Genomic DNA, 17202 nt, shown 5'->3' on the forward strand with positions numbered 1-17202 from the left:
AGTAATATCTATTGAATCCCTAAGTAGCATTTATTGTTAAATTTGAGTCCCTGTTCATTTTCCGTCCATGAATTCTGTAAATTCTGCGTACACGATTTGAAGTACGTCTTTTAAGGTTTAATGGCATTTTTAGTCCTTGGGTTATTACAGTTTTCGCACATTAAATCTAGTAGTTCTAAAAAAAACAATTAGGTCCTTAAACGTTTGGTCTAGAAAAAATATATTGGCCCCTCTGTTAGGTTCGGACATAAAATTTAAAGTAAAGCACTTTGCATAAGCCATGTTACAACTCTATCTGAAGTGTTTGGTAAAATGCCAAGCATTCCTGCAAATAGGGATGGCGATGAATATCTGTACATTGAGTTTTCTATTATTCCTATCTGAATTTGAATTTAAAATAATTATTTAAATCAGATCTGAACATAATTGGATATGAATTTCTTGATGTCCAAGCCTAATATGATTGAATTATTTAAAATAATTTTTTTTTTTCTTAGTTAAAACAAACTGAGATTTTTCACATCAATTCCATCAAGTAAGAAGCATGGATACAAGCCCTCCACATGCTGAAAACAACACTGCAAGCAGGCATTGCTTGCTTTCAAGCAAATTGATGGCAAGATGTAATCTTCAGACATCTGCATTTACTTTTACAACAGTAATCTTCAGCAAATTTATGTTGATTGTAACATACTCGTCTACACTATAAAATTTGGGATCCCCTTGCTGTTCATTCCATAATTCAGCTCTCTCGTGCATGAATTTAAGACATTATTGATAGAATTCGGAAAGATACAGCAGAATTTACAAATTATTCTTGCATGAACAAAAACAATGGGTGAGGGACAATTATCTGGGCACACGAGTGATTATATAACGGCCCTTTTCTAGGTCATATATTGTTTTCAACTGGGGTTTTCGCAATTGTAATACAAAAAATGCTGCGAGCAAAGCAATTAAAAGAACAGCAAATAATGAGAAATACGTCACTGACTCGTCTCCAACAATCTCATCAAGGTTATTGATTTCCGATTCAAGGGGCTCCAGCATTGACTGAAAGATTAAAGCACCAAGAGTCCAGTCAAAAGGAATACTTTCAGTATTATTTGCAAATCCAATCCTACAAAAAAAAAAAAAAAAAAAAAAAAAACATTGTTATTTCAATACCAGGTTAAGAAAAATTCTCATGCAAATTCATTAGTGACACCAAATCTTTTTCCGTCTAACAGCTGGATATCATAGATAACATGCTGGAGAAAGATTGTTTTCTCTAAGACAGTGAAAACCTCGGAAACATTCATGCTGTCCACCCACAAACATAGGCTCATGCATGCACATAGAACTGCATGTTCACAGTCTCGCACATTAAGAAATTAGAAGACCAGTTTACTAATTCAGACCAAGACAACATTATTTGCAGCTCAAATGAAAAGTTTGGTTATACCAGTGGCTGGTCATAAACGACCCAGACTCCTCAAGATTGCAAGGTAATACTTGAGTGCATACGGTTTTGACCTACAAACTTTTACCATGCCCAACTTACTCCCATTTTCAACACATGATGGTTTTCCCAAGTATTGAAAAAAGGTTGCTAGAAGAACCAAGGCTGCAAAATCCCCAACCATCAACCAAGGCCAGGATGAATTACACGCAAGTTTCACAAAAGAACACAAGGAGAAGATTGACACACGCCTAAGGTGCAAGGAGAGCAATAGTACCTTGTATCATTCATTGATACTCCAAGGCTGTCGTGCAGCAGAGCTACCGTGTAGGCAGAAGAGAAACAATATCTCAACAGATCCAAATCATCGATGCTATGATGCTGATCTTTCAGTTTATCCCAGTCATCTTCACAGTAGTGTTTCCCAGCTGCCTCTAGTTCAACCAAAGAAACCCTAGGAACCAGCCCAAAAAACTGTACAAGGTTTAGTACTTGCACATAAGAAAAGGCAACAACCAGAGCAGCTTATAGGAGAAAAAAAGTGTAGGATGTCTGCACTGTATTAAGAAGCATAGTAAATGGCAATAAGGAGTGCTGAAAATTTCCTAATACATATTCAAGTACAATTTAGAGATTTTTTCCTTTCATGCGGATTCAAGTTAACATATGATCTTACATTTTTCTATCTAAAACTTTGTTAATATTATATCTTTTTCATATAGTTATTTGACCAAAGAAAATTAAGTTAATTGAGCAACATGCTGTTGAAATGTCTACTCATTCAGGCACATAAACTCACACTCAGGAGTATTTTATAACAGTGCCTCCACCATAGCAAGACTACTAGAATATTAACAAAGCTTGGATTGGCTGAACTAAGCACATTGCTTTGATAGCATTTGCATTCTTAGTCTAGATAATTAAAGTCAATGTGCTGTTTCACTACTTCTTGGCTAAAAAATCAACAGTAATGCTATTAGCAATGCTATGACACCAGGAAACCAGCAAACAGCTAGTGATATAGTGGCAATGCTTCATTGCCATGTTGATCGATTGGGGGATAGAGATTATGGATTGGATTCTCTATTGAATATAGTTGGAAGCTGGAATAAGCTACCAATCCTAGAGCACTAGCTTCCTTCCACTGTGCCTTTCATGGTGGGTGCAGCAACTAATGGATTGGTCGGACCTAAGGAAGCACAGGCAGAACAACCATGCCATGTAGGCCCCTCCTGTCAAGCTCTCAGTTCTAATAAATAATAATTATGGCACTAATAAGATAAAGCCAAGCCAGAATAGTTACAATCTACTCACCCTCTCACCATTTTTGTAAGAAAAAACTGGAAGAAAAAAATACAGAGAGAGAGACAGAGTGATAGTGGTGGATCGAGTTCAAATCCAGACCAAAAAGCTTTGAGTATTCAGCTCACAATGGAAGAGTTTTCAGCCCAAGTTGTGGATATGGACCTGGTTGCATCTTGTGGCCAAATTGGCGAAATCCAATTAGTTTAAAGTTACATTCAAGTTCGCTTGGGGTTCCTAAGTGTCTATTATGTTTTTTTTTTTTTTTAATTCTATTTGGGTTTTCTATTTTTGGAGGTTTGTTCCAAACATTAAAGCTGGTCAAGATGGCTTTTCCTATTCTTGGAGAGATGTTCCTACCTTATTTTTGTCTACTTTCAGAGTGTACTTCAATAAGTTAAGTTCATGAAATATAGAACTCTTTGAAGTATTTTTAGTAAATTTTCTTATCTCTTAGGTGGATTCCAAGAATGGTGAAGTTAAGCTATTATTCAGCAGTGGTGTGACTTATCTCTAAGAGTTTTTCAATCCCATTTTGAGAAACTATCTTTATTCTTTTCAACTCAAACCATATCACAGAAACATAAACATGGTTACAAGCACGGGATATAGGTACATTTTTTACACATTAAAGACGAACATCCACATATGACATGCATTTTGAATTATGTAACAAAAAAGTTGCCCTTAATTTCAACTCATCTCATTATTCACAAACCTCGGAAGCATAGAACACGTTGTTTTGAGAAAGAGGCTTGCTTTGTAGCTCCATGAAAAAAGGGGAGACAATGTTACAAGGAGGACTCAAGCATTTCTCTGCATAAATAAAACATTGAAAAAGGAATTATTACAAAGTAATTCTTTATTTTCTTTTACATTAAAGAATCAAAAGGCTTTTGAAGGCATCAAACAGTTTATCCAAGGAAAATAGCAGCCAACAATAAATAAATCTATTAGACCATGAGTGTGTTGCAGCAATGGCAAATGTGCATGATTGAGAGAGTACAGGGAGCAGAGAGGAGATAAACTACAAGGAATGCAGTCCATGTGTAGTTACATGGGGTTTTATGCCCAATATTTTGATACTAGATAACAAAAGCATGATTAGAAGCTCAATACTTCTAGTATTTAGACATCTTTGTTTATCAGAATAAAAATAGAAATTGCAGTTTGTCTCAGTAGCAAGGTAATTAAGTTAAAGGTTTATAATAGCTGATCCAGTTAGGGAGTACAAACAGTGTAATTGAATGTTGAGTAGTTCAATTTTGAAGCATATTTTGACTACCAAGCAAACTCGCCCTGCAATTTTTCTTGGCCTATTAGTCTGAAAGTCCATTCAACAACAGCAGAGATAGTTGTCATTTTTAATATCACATATTTGCAATAATACTAAGATGGTCTATGCACAACATACATATTTCTCGCCTATTCCAAATGCCAAATGCTCAAGTAACATGAATAATTTCTGTTTAGGAATTGTTATAAAGCACAGATCAAAACAATACAAAAGAACACAATCAAATTATACAAACAGCACAAAAACCCATCAAGACAAAAGAGAACAAGATACCTTGTCTGCTCTTCAACAATGCCAAAACTTCAAGCCTGCATGCAGTGAAGTTTCCAGCTCCATGAGACAGCAGAAGCTTTGGGTCACTTATATTATATGTCATCTCATATCCTTTGGGAATGCAAGGGTTACCAACAAACCCATCCCTATAAACCAACGCTGCACAAATATAATGTTACTTGCTATGATTGGTGATTCAATGACATTTTTCAAATCTGAAATTAGAACATCAACCATGCATGATGCATCAATGTTTTTCACTAGATTGACTCACATACAATATATTACCAACAAGAGTAAAATTTGCAATACATGGCCACATGATTTAAGGTAAAGTCTTTCCTATTCGATGTTGAATGGAAAATGTACTGCTCAAACCCACAAAATTATCTGCAAGACTTTTCTTTAAACATAGTTACAGCTTTAAAAGTATTTCCACAACAACAATTAATCATGTCAAAGACAACAGCCGGGCCCATTTTTTGCTTTGAGAACAAATGGAATAAATTGTTAGGGGGGTAACAAAAGCAACTACAGCAAAATATGGTGCGAGCGGCAATGCAAGTCCTTTTGTTTTACTAGTTACTATTATTCCAGACAAAACATGGTATGGGATTATTTGGACTCCAAGAGCAAACCAGATTATAGAGCAAGATTTGGCAAGTAATGGTTAACAAATTGGAATTCATTTATCAACAGATTTTTTTTCTTCCATTTGAATTCATTTCAATAATTCTTTTAGTTGCTTTGATAGGTGTGATTGCCACGACTCATCAGTAATAAATCTTTTAAATTGGCAATCACAATCCAAATCAGACTTTATTCTATGTTATCACATTTATTTTAAGATTATTCATAAATAAATTCTTTTATTCGATCTATATTCCAATCTATTTTTTTGTTTTGTAATTGTGATATTCTTATTCAATTTTGAAGCCCACTAAAGTCAGCCTTCCATCTAAAGAAAAGGTCAGTGTGGAAACTTACATGAATTCATATCTCTAGAGCTGTGCCATTCATGCAGTGATTCCCATGCTATGTCCTGTACAAAAACAATGGGCCCTCCCTAGTTAGGCACCTTCTTCAACACTACTACTTTTGAAACACCAAAAACCAATGCAAAGTTGTTGCAGAATGCAGTTAACAAAAAAGCACAAATGAACACAGACAATATGGTCCCATTCCATCCTAAGACAATAAACCCTCCTAACCCCTTCAGTCTCCTTTTTTATCGGGGAAAAAGAGCTCCCAAGCAAAACATTCCTTCCCTTCAACTTGAAAACCCCTATCCCAAACAAAGTCTTAAAATTTTCAATGAAAACTCTCAAGTTATCTCACTGAGCAGATAATGCCTATTTCGATCTTGCAAGAGCAAAAGTGTAAGAAACTTTGTCAACAGTTGTTTCTAGCAGAAATGTCAATTTGATATTTTAAAGCATGCATCCGTCAGAAAGATGACTGGAAAACAAAAGAAGATGAAAATTTGACACTTTGACCATCAACAAAGTAACACATAAGGGAAACACCTGGCCAAAATTTGGTAAGCTTTGTGCCTGAAGGTTGTAAGCAACTCCAGCCAGTTTTATCCTTCGTGAAGATTGCACTTGTGCTGCTTCTCTTGAGGCAAATGTAATCTGCATTTATTAGTCACACTGTTCAAATTCTTGTGGAGAATAGCATTTATCCAAACAAAGTCCTAGTGCACATATTCTGGTGTGATGTTATTATCATTCCTCTATGACTGTGAAAGAATTATCCAGCAGACCAAGTAAACAAAGGAACTAAAGTTATCATGAATCACTAGCCACTTAAATCCATAAATCTACTCACTTGTACGAAACATAAACCCATTATTGACTGCTTTTTGTTTGAATATTTTAGCAAACTAATCTTCTGGCTAGCATAAAATGGACTGGTAACAGCTGTAAATAATGGGATTTCAAGGTCATCTTACAATGTATACTCTTTTTTGAATTGACAGGTCTGAAACAACAGGTGTACTGGTGTAGCCACCAACCATCATTGAAATTCATGGTATTTGGCATGGCATCTATTTTATAATATTGCACAACATAAACCTCCTTTCTGCCCCTTTCAGCGCATAATTTTCCGTCCTTTCCCCTTCTGTTTTTCTCATTTCTTCATTCAATCTGACTCTACTAATTTCAAACCATATCTTACCAATTGTAAACCATATACTATTTTTATAGCAAGTTTAATGCTACAAAATGCCAATGTCAACATCCTATTTCCATAACTTCATTGACCTAGGTTGACAGAAATTACAAGCATAAAAAAGAGGCAAGAAAAGAACCTGCAAAGAATTGCCACCAAGCTCAACCATCCCAGTAGTTTTGTGAGGTTCACTTCCCATGGTTCCGTGAACATAGTTAACAGCAACCCAGGAATAAACACCCCTTTCTTCTTCTGTGAAGAACACATCAACATATCATTCAAATCAACAACACTCAATAAAAACTTAAACACAATTAAGTTAACCACATCATCTGCCTAAATTAAACAAATCATCACTTAGCAAATGAGACCACTTTTCTCTCATAAGTATTTCATTTACTAGTTAACACAATCAAGTTCTAATGCCAGATATCAACATATCTAACTTAAACACCCCTCATTATTAAAAACCCAGATCAAATTACTTTCATAACACCACAAAGAATCAAAATAAAGCCAAACACGTTATCACGAACCTTCAATAACACGCGCCCATTCGTCCTTAAATGCAAGCCCAGACCCTCTCAAAACCTTCCTACACGCCTCCAGAATCCTCTCTTTCAACTTCCCTTCCAACCCCACCATTTCCTCACCCCTAACCATCAACTGCACCCCGGCATTCCCCCAGTCCCTCCTCGGAACTCTCTTTTTGGCAAACTCAACCAACCCCTCAATCAACCCACCCGCATTATCTGGGTCCTCCGCAAACCCAGCCAATCCAGGCCTCACCTTCATTGACCCAGTAACCAATGGCAACTGCCCATTACTAAAACCTAAATTCCCCTCCCCCAACAACTGATAGACCCGGACTCTACACCCGGCCCGTCCCGAATCAATAACAACACTAAAAAAACGGGTATTAGGGTTGGAAAATTTGGAGGAATGGTGGATCTTTCGGGCAGTAGAAAAAAGGTAAAAAAGGAAAGGGATGGTCAAAAGGGTGGCTAAAAGGGCTAACAATTTGTGGGTTTTTTGGGATTTGGTGCTTTGTTGCTGTGGTGGGTAGGGCGAAGAGAAAGAGTGCATGCGTGGGTGTAATTGGGTCCGGTGGAGTGGGAAGTAGGCCGCTGTGGAAGGTCTGGCCTGAAGGGCTGAGAAATCCATGACACCTTTGAGTTCTGGAGCTTGGAAAGGAGAGAATAGAGGAGACTTGTGGTTTCTTTTTTTGTTACATTTGTTTGTGGGATTTTTTGGGGGAGAAAGTGAGGGTTGAGCTAAGGGAAGTGCATGCAGAACTGCCCATGGATGTCAACTCCACATTGGTAACCCGCGCTCAGAGGCGGACCGGTCTAAATTCTTTTTAATGTTAAAAAGGAAAGTCAAAGAGATGACAATGTTTTTTACATAAAAAGAAAAAGAAAAACCTTAATATTGAATGTTGGAGTCATTAAATTAATTGTATCTAATAATATAGGTAATTTAATAATTTAATTTAAATAGTAGATAATAATATAGATGAAATATAAAAAGAATATAGCAACAATCAAATAAAAAAAATCAATAATAATATAATGCAATGAAAATAAAGAAAGTCCTTAAGAAATTCATGGTTATTCCTCTATGAACATTCCCCATAATTAAGATCATGTTTGTTTCATCAAAAATAATTTTTTTAAAAATAATTTTTAAAATTATTTTGTGTTTGTTTGCCAGTAGAGAAATTGATCAACAAAAAATATTTTTCTATCAAAGAAAAATTTAACTTGATTTTTAAGAAAATATTTTCCTTTTATTTTGAACAGAAAACACTTTCTAGAAGTTGTAAAAAATCTAAAAATATTATATTATTTGTTGATTATATCAAATTTGATCCTCAGACTTTTCATTGCTATATATTTTGTTTTGAATTTATTTTTTTCAATTTTATCCCTTAAAATTTTGATTTAATTTGATTTTTATATTAACTTTGGTCCTTATTTTTATGATTGTTATTTGTTTTTCTCTTATCACTTTTTTTAATTGAAATTTTTTATATCAAATTTGATCCTCATTCTTTTGATTGTTACTTATTTTATTTGAAATAATTTATGAAATTGTAATTATTATTATTTTAATTTCATCATCTTTTAATTTTTTTATTTGTTAAATTCGATCTTCATTATTTTGATTGTTATTTATTTTATATGAAATCAGATTGTTTTTTTCAATTTCATTCTCGTTCAACTTTTTAATTTGTAAGATTTGTTCCTCATTATTTTAATAAACTTGAAACAAAAATAAAACATTAATAAGTTATTTTTCAACTCATTTTTCATGACATAACAAAACAATAAAAAATGTTTTTCAACTTATTTTTCATGGCACTATCAAACATCAAAAAAATAATTTATTTTCCAAGAATCCACTTTCCAAAAAAACTACTTTTCAAAAGGAAGCTATCTTCCAACAAATAAATAGGGCCTAAGAGAGTTTGTTCATCGTCAACCATGCTAGACCTAAGCATCTTGGATTTGACAATCACGTCAAACCCAAGGGCTTGGGTTTGGTAACCCCATATTATATTTATAATTTTAACTATTTCAATAATAATAATAATAAAAGACGTAGAAGCCTCTAAATACATATATATTCTCTATTTTCAAGGGCATGATTATATCTTCACTGTTTAGTTTAAAAAAAAAAGACAAAAGAAACCTCCGATCCAAAAGTTAAAATTTTATACCCTAAAAAGCAAATCAGTATCTATATTGTAGTCCAAAAAACCCGAACGGACTATTTATCTCTAATCATTCTTTCAATATCAAATATATCTCATAAAAAGACAATCCTATCCCCAATTGCATGCTTAGTAAGTTTTTTTTGGAAGAATAATTTGATCGTTACACTATTTCAATCCATAGTAATCTATATTTAGGTGCATAGTAAAAGAGTTATCAAAAGATAGTCTTTCCCAAACTCTATACTTGGCAAGTTTTTTTGGTAAAGATAATTTCATCGTAAACTTACACTACTTTAATCCATAATAACCTATATCTAGGTACAAAATAACAGAGTAAATAACAGCTCAATCTTTTAATATTTGTTGCAATGTAATTTCTAGACACACGGTTGTTGTTTGAACAGGGTTTTATCCATAACTTCACCTCTCTTCAGGAATCAAATATTCAGACATGTGCTAGGAGAAGCTGGTTAATGCAGGCTTGAACTCTGCTTTAATGATCAGAAGTCAATGTTGAACGTTAAAAGCAATGCAGCTTAAAGTTCAAATTTCTGTAACCATGGAAACAACCTTCCTACGATGCCTGGTCAGCAATTGTAATTGTAATGCCTTCTCTCGGAATCTTACATTTCAATTCTTAAAAATCGAGTTGTACAATAAAAGTTAAATTAATATTAACAGCCATTGTTCCATGAAAGATTAGCCAAGAAAGAAATGCAATTCCTTTTGCAAAATATACAGCTATTTTTCAGTTGATCTTCTGATCAAGATAGATATTGACAAATTTTAACTTAATCGGGCGGAAGCCCGGGTAATCCTTCTACTGGAACCGGACTGGGAACCCTGAGAGGAAACACATCCAAAAGCTGCTGCTGGGATATTTGTGTCGGCTCTCAGCCTCTTCTTTTTGGATCCTGCTGGCAGCTGGCTTTGATTATGCCCATTTAGGTCACCCTCTTCCTCTATGACCTCAGTTTTGGCCACTCCGCGATGCCATTGAATGCCACAGCTTGGACAGACTATGTCACCCTGTAAAACATTTATATTAGTGACTTCACGAAGTAAAAGTGACTATCTGTCAATTGTTGATACTTAGACAATAGATTCCTCAACACTAATACCTTGCTATGAGAAATTTTCTTCTCCAGGCAGTGATGATGAATTCGAGCTGTACATCCTTCATTTTGACACACTTTTCCCTGTCAAAAAGAATGGGAATAAATCATTGGATCTAATAGGAGCAACAAGCAACATTCCAATAGCTGAGGCCTAATGATATAGAAAAAAAACTGTGACCATTAGTCAGTTGTTTAATTCATAGGATAGGCTTTTAAGACTAAAATTCCATAGCATTATTGCAGTTATCTGGAGGTAATTGACCATTACAAATACTTTGAAATGATGCGCATGATTCTCTATGTTCTTTTTCAATCTATATATGTGTGATGTAGTTTAGTCTCCAATCAAGAAGGTCATCTAACAAATGTAAGAAGCATTGTCGAACAATCTTTTAACTAGTATCTAATTCACATCATCCACTTAAGTTGGATTTCCCTCGAGGATACCAACTGAAAAGAATTCAAGTTGAATTCATAACATAAAAGCAGATCAAATAGCACACAGGAGGGTCGAAGAAACAAAACCTTTACTCCAGCTTCATTGCACACCTCACATGAAGGTATACCAGAACTATTGAACCAACTTCGCAAATCAAGGTAGGATCTAGCACCAAGTCCAATGGCACCATCTGGTGTGTGGCAAAGCCAGTTGTCTTGAACAAGTTCATCAAGTGTTTTTTCCTTTTGGGACATGGAGAAGTTCCTTAAAGCAGGAGGGATCTGAGATGGACCTTCCTGATATTCTGACCCTGTCCCATTCTGGACCTGGAAAGAGACCAGGATTGCCAAGCACATTAGCATGCATGCATAAAACAAAACAAACATCTGTACAAATGAAAATGGGACGGAGTTCTTCATTGTTCCTGACATCACGCTAGTGGTTAAAGAGACAAATATATTTTATACAACTAGCAAGAGACTTGTCTGCCTGTAACAACAGTTTAAGTTGAAAGTTCATGGATTCAGCAATCTTTTTTCACAAGATTTATTAACTGTGATCTGACCATCAAGCATAGAACACCATCGACTGCACTAATTTGTACAATAAGACAGTTCATACAGAGTGATTTGGCTAAACACTGCAAAAAGATCATGTGTGGCAGGAATATTTGGGGAATACAAAAGAAATGCCTAGATAGAGACCGTGAAGGAGATAATGGTCATTTTTGTTGCTCAGGAATATTGGTCATCTTCGAATATAGTAACCAACTGCAATTCCAAATGGCCAATAAATACATTTTAAAAATGAAAAAATCAAATTGAATTGATGAGATCACAAATAGGATGAGTGTAGTCTTTTTTTCCCAAACAGAGTTTCCCTTTCCATAAACAGATCAAGCTTCTAAACAAACCACAATGAAAATTTGATTGGTTTTAAAACCATCGCCAAGATAAGATAAGTATGCATGAAGTCATCTGATAAGGGAATTTCACTGGCTTTAAACCACAAATTACTACTGCGGCTAGAAATGGCAGGAAGGATATAATAACACAGAAGAATGAAGTCTAAACAAGAAAATGAAGAGGTTTCAAGCTCCAGAATCATACCAGAAGATAAGAGGGATACCAGAGTGAATTTCAAGAGCAGAGTTCTACTGATTATAGTTTCAAAATATCCCAACACCATGAAAAGTGTATTCATGCTAGGGTCTAATAACTGTCTCATGTTAAGTTAGAGACCCCAATGAGATCCTAGTCAAATCCTCAGGTATAACATGATGTATGTCTAGCAGAACTCTACACTAGCTTGAAAATGGCAAGCATTTTTATCACTCTGAAGGATATTTCACAATGTTTTGACAGAAGATGAAAGATAAATGCCATTGTTTCAGAGAAGAAACTTCCTAATTACAAAATAACCCAGAAGTTTTGAGTCCTTGATGGTAAAAATAGAAGCGACTTGGCATTGAAAAAATGTACTCGCAACGTTATTTCTTTTCTTGGTGCGAGGTCATTTTATTTATGATCAAATTCATTGATTAACTTAAAAGTGCTGGTAGGATAAAATTTTCAAACCTGATTCTCTAGTCGTATATTGAGAGCATCAATGTTGGATATGCTTCCTTGGGCAGTGACATCCTGCACTATCGCTTCTATCTGACAAATGAAATCAAACAAACAAATAAATAACATAAACAACATGAATCTAAATCCCATTAAATTAAAGGCAGAACTTCAATAGCACAGTTGTTCAACTTATAACAGAAAATTGTATACAATGATCAAGAATGGAGGGGGAAAAACAGAAACAAAACTAGCTACTCATGCTCAATAAATTAAAAACAAGACAATTCCTGAAATTTACTCATTCACAATCTGGCAAAACCAGTGGACCAGCACGATTCATTTTTAGATCACAAAAACAGTTGGCTTTTGAAAAGGAAACACACACACACACACAAGAATCTGAGAATAAAGGAGCTTATATGTGTGTTTTTTTAATTTTATTTTCATTATGCTATGGAATACAGAATCCACAGCATGGCTTTCCTTTTCTCATTCCATCTTACATGCCTTTACTGCTGAAAGGGAAAGTTAAGCTGCCAAACAGTAACTCCAAACATCAGGCTTAGATGTGTGGCAGCATGGCATTTAAAAAAGAGGATAACTCAATGCATTCAAAGGTGTATCTTAGAGAATTGAAATCTCATTAAAGTTTCAATACTACCTACTTATTAGTCATTGCCTAATATACTCAAACTAATCCATTTCTTATGAAAACCTGCCCAGCCAACACTTGCACATTACATTCCCATTTTTGCATACAAACTACAAATCAGCCACAGAGAATCCCCAGCAAAAACAACTCCCAAAACACATTCCACAAACATCGGTGAAATGATCACAGGGATCATCATTTCCCGGTCTACAGAGTCATCCCATGGAAACAAGCAAATATGACCATCATCATAAGGCTTTTAACAACAATAACAATAAATGTCTCCCAAAATAAATCAAATTCCACTATGACACTTACAACGCCTTTAAATAAAGCAATCTGTGGGACAGAATACTTCGTTCCTAGCTTCGATTGCTCATCAGGAACAGTATTGACAAGTCCATAACACACTCCACCATCATTTTGGTTTCTACAACACCTCATCTCCATTTGAACATAAGACAATTCCTTGTTTATCTTCAGTAAATAATCATTTAATTCTCTCTTATTACCTCCTGCAAAAAATAAATAAATTAATAACCATGAAAAAATAATAAATTAATTTTGTCCCTCTTTAAAAAAAACCGTAATCTCTAATTTCACAAAAACTAATTTTTCCTAATTGTCTCCAGTTTCAACAGAAAAGGATATCGATTTTGCCTTAAAAATCATAGAAACATAAAAAAAAATTAAAAAAAAAAAAAAGAGAGGAAAAAACGAAGTATTTACTCGAGTTTTTTCCGGTGACGTCAGCGAAGATGTTGAATAATTCGTCTTCCGTGAGTGGCCCGCGTGACATTAGAGCTTGAATGAGAGTGTGGTGCTTCCAATTGAGCACTGACATTCCGGCGATTTTGAACCCCTAGAGAGTTTGGTGTTTGGGTTCCGGGAAAATTTTGATAATTTTCTGGGGGAATATGGGTTTTAGGTTTGCGTCTTTTTTGAGAGGGCGGGAATATTGGATTATTTTATACCATCATTTTTTGACACGTGGCAACATATTTGGGCCAAGCAAAGGGAGCCCAGAGGTGTTATCAACTTAAAATGTCAGCCCATGATAATACATAGCCCAAATATTTATTTAATTAAGTTTTTGGGTCTTAATAGCATAGCTATTGAACAGAGCCTATTTCACACAAGCTTGTGTTGCTCGGAGTTTGAACTAAATTAAATTTTATTTAAAGAATATTGATTACAAGATTTTATTGGTATATTTTTATTTAAAAAATGTTTGTTTACAAGTATAAATTTTTCACATCCTAATAAAGATGTGTTGGGTCTGGTGCCCGTCGTATTAGGCTTGACAATATATTAAGCCACGTACAAGCTAGGCATGACAGTGTGTCAAAACATTACAACAATGGGGCTTTGCAATATTTTAAATGATAGGCACACTAGGTATGACGCTAGACAAACCTAGCCACAATTATGCTTGGCAGTGTACTAGGTCTCGGGCACGCTAGGTTTGGTGCTAGTCAGCCCCGGGCACGGATGAGTTTGGCAATATACCTAGCCCAAACATATTGGGTCTGGCACTGATCAGGCCCAAAAAATGATTGAGTTTAACACCATCAATTCTATAGATTTTTATATAAAATAACATAGTTATTTTAACAAAAAACTTATTTAAACAAGTTTAAACTCCACTAAGACCAGTAGAATTATTAAAGTCTTTTATGGCTAGCCACACTATCTTTTAGCTGGATAAAATGAGTGAATATAGCTCACAATACAACTCAAAATATCACAAAGATGAAGTTATACTCCACCACTTTTCTCTATAAAATGAAAAAACCACTTTATAAAACCTTTAAAATAAAGGCTCACAATTTTCATTCTCAAATGCTTATATATTTTTTTATAGCATCTCTTTCTAGAATATTATTATATTTTTTTATCTAAAAAATATTTATTTGAGCATTGAGGAGTCCATATTTTTACTAAAAAGAATCTTTTACAAGTATTAGCCGCAAGCCACTTTGATCTACAAAACATCAAATACAAGTTATCAAGCATAGGAAAATGAATAAGGTTATTAGAATCAATTGATTAACCGACTATCCAACTCGAAAAACTTGTTCCTAGATTACTTGAATTTCTAGGACTTTATCGGATATTAATACAAGTAAATTCAAATAACTTATAATTTTATATAAAACATAACTAAAATAATATTATTTTAAATAAAATAATTAATTTGATAAACTTTGATAAATCAAGCTTTGTTAAGCAATAAGAATGTAAGAAGATAATTAAAAGATAAATTATATGTCCCAATGATGATGGTAAATGCATAGAAAATTATCATAAAGGTTGGTTTCATAATTTTGAAATAAATGTTAAAATTAGTTACAGTAAAATATATGAATTACATTCAAAAATATATTTATGATTTATAAAAAAATTCAAATAGACATTTAATTTACATCTATGTCTACAATATTCATTTAATAAATCTTGGTGGATAAGTTATGGAAGAGATCCCATTATAATTTCCCTTCAAATCATTGCTTTTGCAAGAAAATTCCATTTATAGGACTTCACCTTACCAAGATTCTGCAAATCAGGAATCTAAACAAAGGCCTAGCTAGCTCATGTTCTACTCCTGGTGGTGGCCATCTTGTTTGGTAGTATAATTATGATTGCTTTCTAAATAACTTTTCATATCAAAATTCATGTTAATGATGTTTTTTTTTTAACAATTATTTTTGACATTAGTACATCAAAATGATTTAAAAACACTAAAAACATATTAATTTAAAGTAAATAAAAAAATAAAAAATTTTCAAATTTTTTCAAAAGCACATTTGAAATACAGAAACAAACAGGCTCGATCAATTTGTTAAAATCAAGTTGGGCTCCAATCAAGTTGTTAAAATCATGATTTTAACATGGCATGGAAAATACAAAACAAACTTGTATCGTAAAATCGTAAGAAATTTTAAAATACACTAAAAAAATTCATATTTCAAATAAAAATTCATACATAGTTCAAGTATCTTAAAATACATGGTTCAAATAAAAGTTCATACATAATTTAAATAACTTTTCATTAACTAATAATTAACAAACTTAAAACAAACAATCTGCTGGTGTATCATGTAAACTAAAACCAGCTTCATTGTCTTCATCTTCCTCATTATTCCTTAAACATTCATCAATATCATTAGCATCAAGAGGATTATTAGTGTCACTACTAGTACCAACACCAGTATTATGAACATTAGTGTTATTACTAGTACCAACACCAATATCATCAATTTGAATCTCCAAATCATCTTTTCTAAAATTCTTATCAACATCTATATCATGTTGTTATCCCACATCAAACCTATTACCAGAATCATTTTTTCTAGATGCCATAAGTTTAACAATTTAAGGATCAACTCAAATCAACCTTATAATCAATCCAAACATTTTATGATTGTAATTAATTTTGATATTAAACATCCAGCTATCAAAAAAGAATTACCATAATATTGAATTCAAAAACTAATTAAAATCAATAACCTAGTTAACAATTTTGAGAAGTAAAACACTGAATCCAAAACACAGAATGATAGAATATAACATTATAACTCATGACTTATATTTTTCTCCATAAATATTATTTGTTGTTTGTAGTGTTTTACTCTTTGTCCCGTAAGCTCTGAAAACCATTTTCAAAATTAGAACCCAGTTTTCTGCCAAACCATTTTGTCAAAGTGTTTTCCTCTCTAGTACCTACTACGAACTCAGTTTTCTGCCATCTATATAAAATTCAAATTCAAAACATTTTTTTTCAATGTGTCTCATACAATTTCAATGGCCTTCAATCCTTCTCAAAAACTACAAATTTAACAAAACAAAACACTGTTAAACAACAGTCAAACGTACTTAACTCAAACATTCACAAATAGTTAGCAAACATATTTATAAAAAAATTCACAGACTTGTTTTCAAAACCTAACCCATCAAATTCATAGACTTGTTTTCTGTTATCGAAACCCAGCCCATTAAAAAATTAAAATTAAAATAGTTGTGTAAATTGTAAAATTCATAGTTCTTTGAAAAAACAGTGACTAGGATTCGGTGAGAGACCCATGACACAAGGCACATGGGCATGTCTGCAATTTTATAAATAAACTACTCTAGACTCTAAATCATAATGCTATTTGCAGAAGGTGAAAAAAGATCAATAGAATAACTTACGATAGTTGGTGGAGACTAGAGAGCCGC

General features: G+C 33.6%; 2 protein-coding genes across 3 annotated transcripts; both read right to left on the reverse strand.

Annotated features, from left to right (window-relative positions):
* Window positions 1-699: 699 nt before the first annotated feature.
* On the reverse strand, window positions 700-7847 carry LOC118038979 (probable apyrase 6). Of its 2 annotated transcripts, none has more exons than XM_035045541.2 (8): window positions 7025-7845; window positions 6628-6740; window positions 5840-5947; window positions 5301-5355; window positions 4314-4472; window positions 3462-3559; window positions 1719-1915; window positions 700-1120 (listed from the first exon to the last, which is right to left on the reverse strand). In XM_035045541.2, exons 1-8 carry the CDS (start codon window positions 7650-7652, stop codon window positions 850-852), a joined length of 1629 nt encoding a protein of 542 aa, XP_034901432.1. In that variant the 5' UTR covers window positions 7653-7845; the 3' UTR covers window positions 700-849. The 2 variants fall into 2 exon arrangements, with proteins under 2 accessions (XP_034901432.1, XP_034901433.1); XM_035045542.2 differs by having other exon boundaries at window positions 755-1053; window positions 7025-7847.
* A 1954-nt stretch (window positions 7848-9801) lies between these two features.
* LOC118038978 (uncharacterized) lies at window positions 9802-13915 on the reverse strand. The gene is made up of 6 exons (XM_035045540.2): window positions 13714-13915; window positions 13303-13499; window positions 12342-12422; window positions 10851-11090; window positions 10329-10406; window positions 9802-10236 (listed from the first exon to the last, which is right to left on the reverse strand). The coding sequence occupies exons 1-6, from the start codon at window positions 13826-13828 to the stop codon at window positions 9994-9996; spliced, it is 954 nt and encodes a 317-aa protein (XP_034901431.1). The 5' UTR covers window positions 13829-13915; the 3' UTR covers window positions 9802-9993.
* Window positions 13916-17202: the final 3287 nt, after the last annotated feature.

The sequence above is a fragment of the Populus alba genome, chromosome 4, assembly GCF_005239225.2.
Source record: "Populus alba chromosome 4, ASM523922v2, whole genome shotgun sequence".
Taxonomy (NCBI): Eukaryota; Viridiplantae; Streptophyta; class Magnoliopsida; order Malpighiales; family Salicaceae; genus Populus; species Populus alba.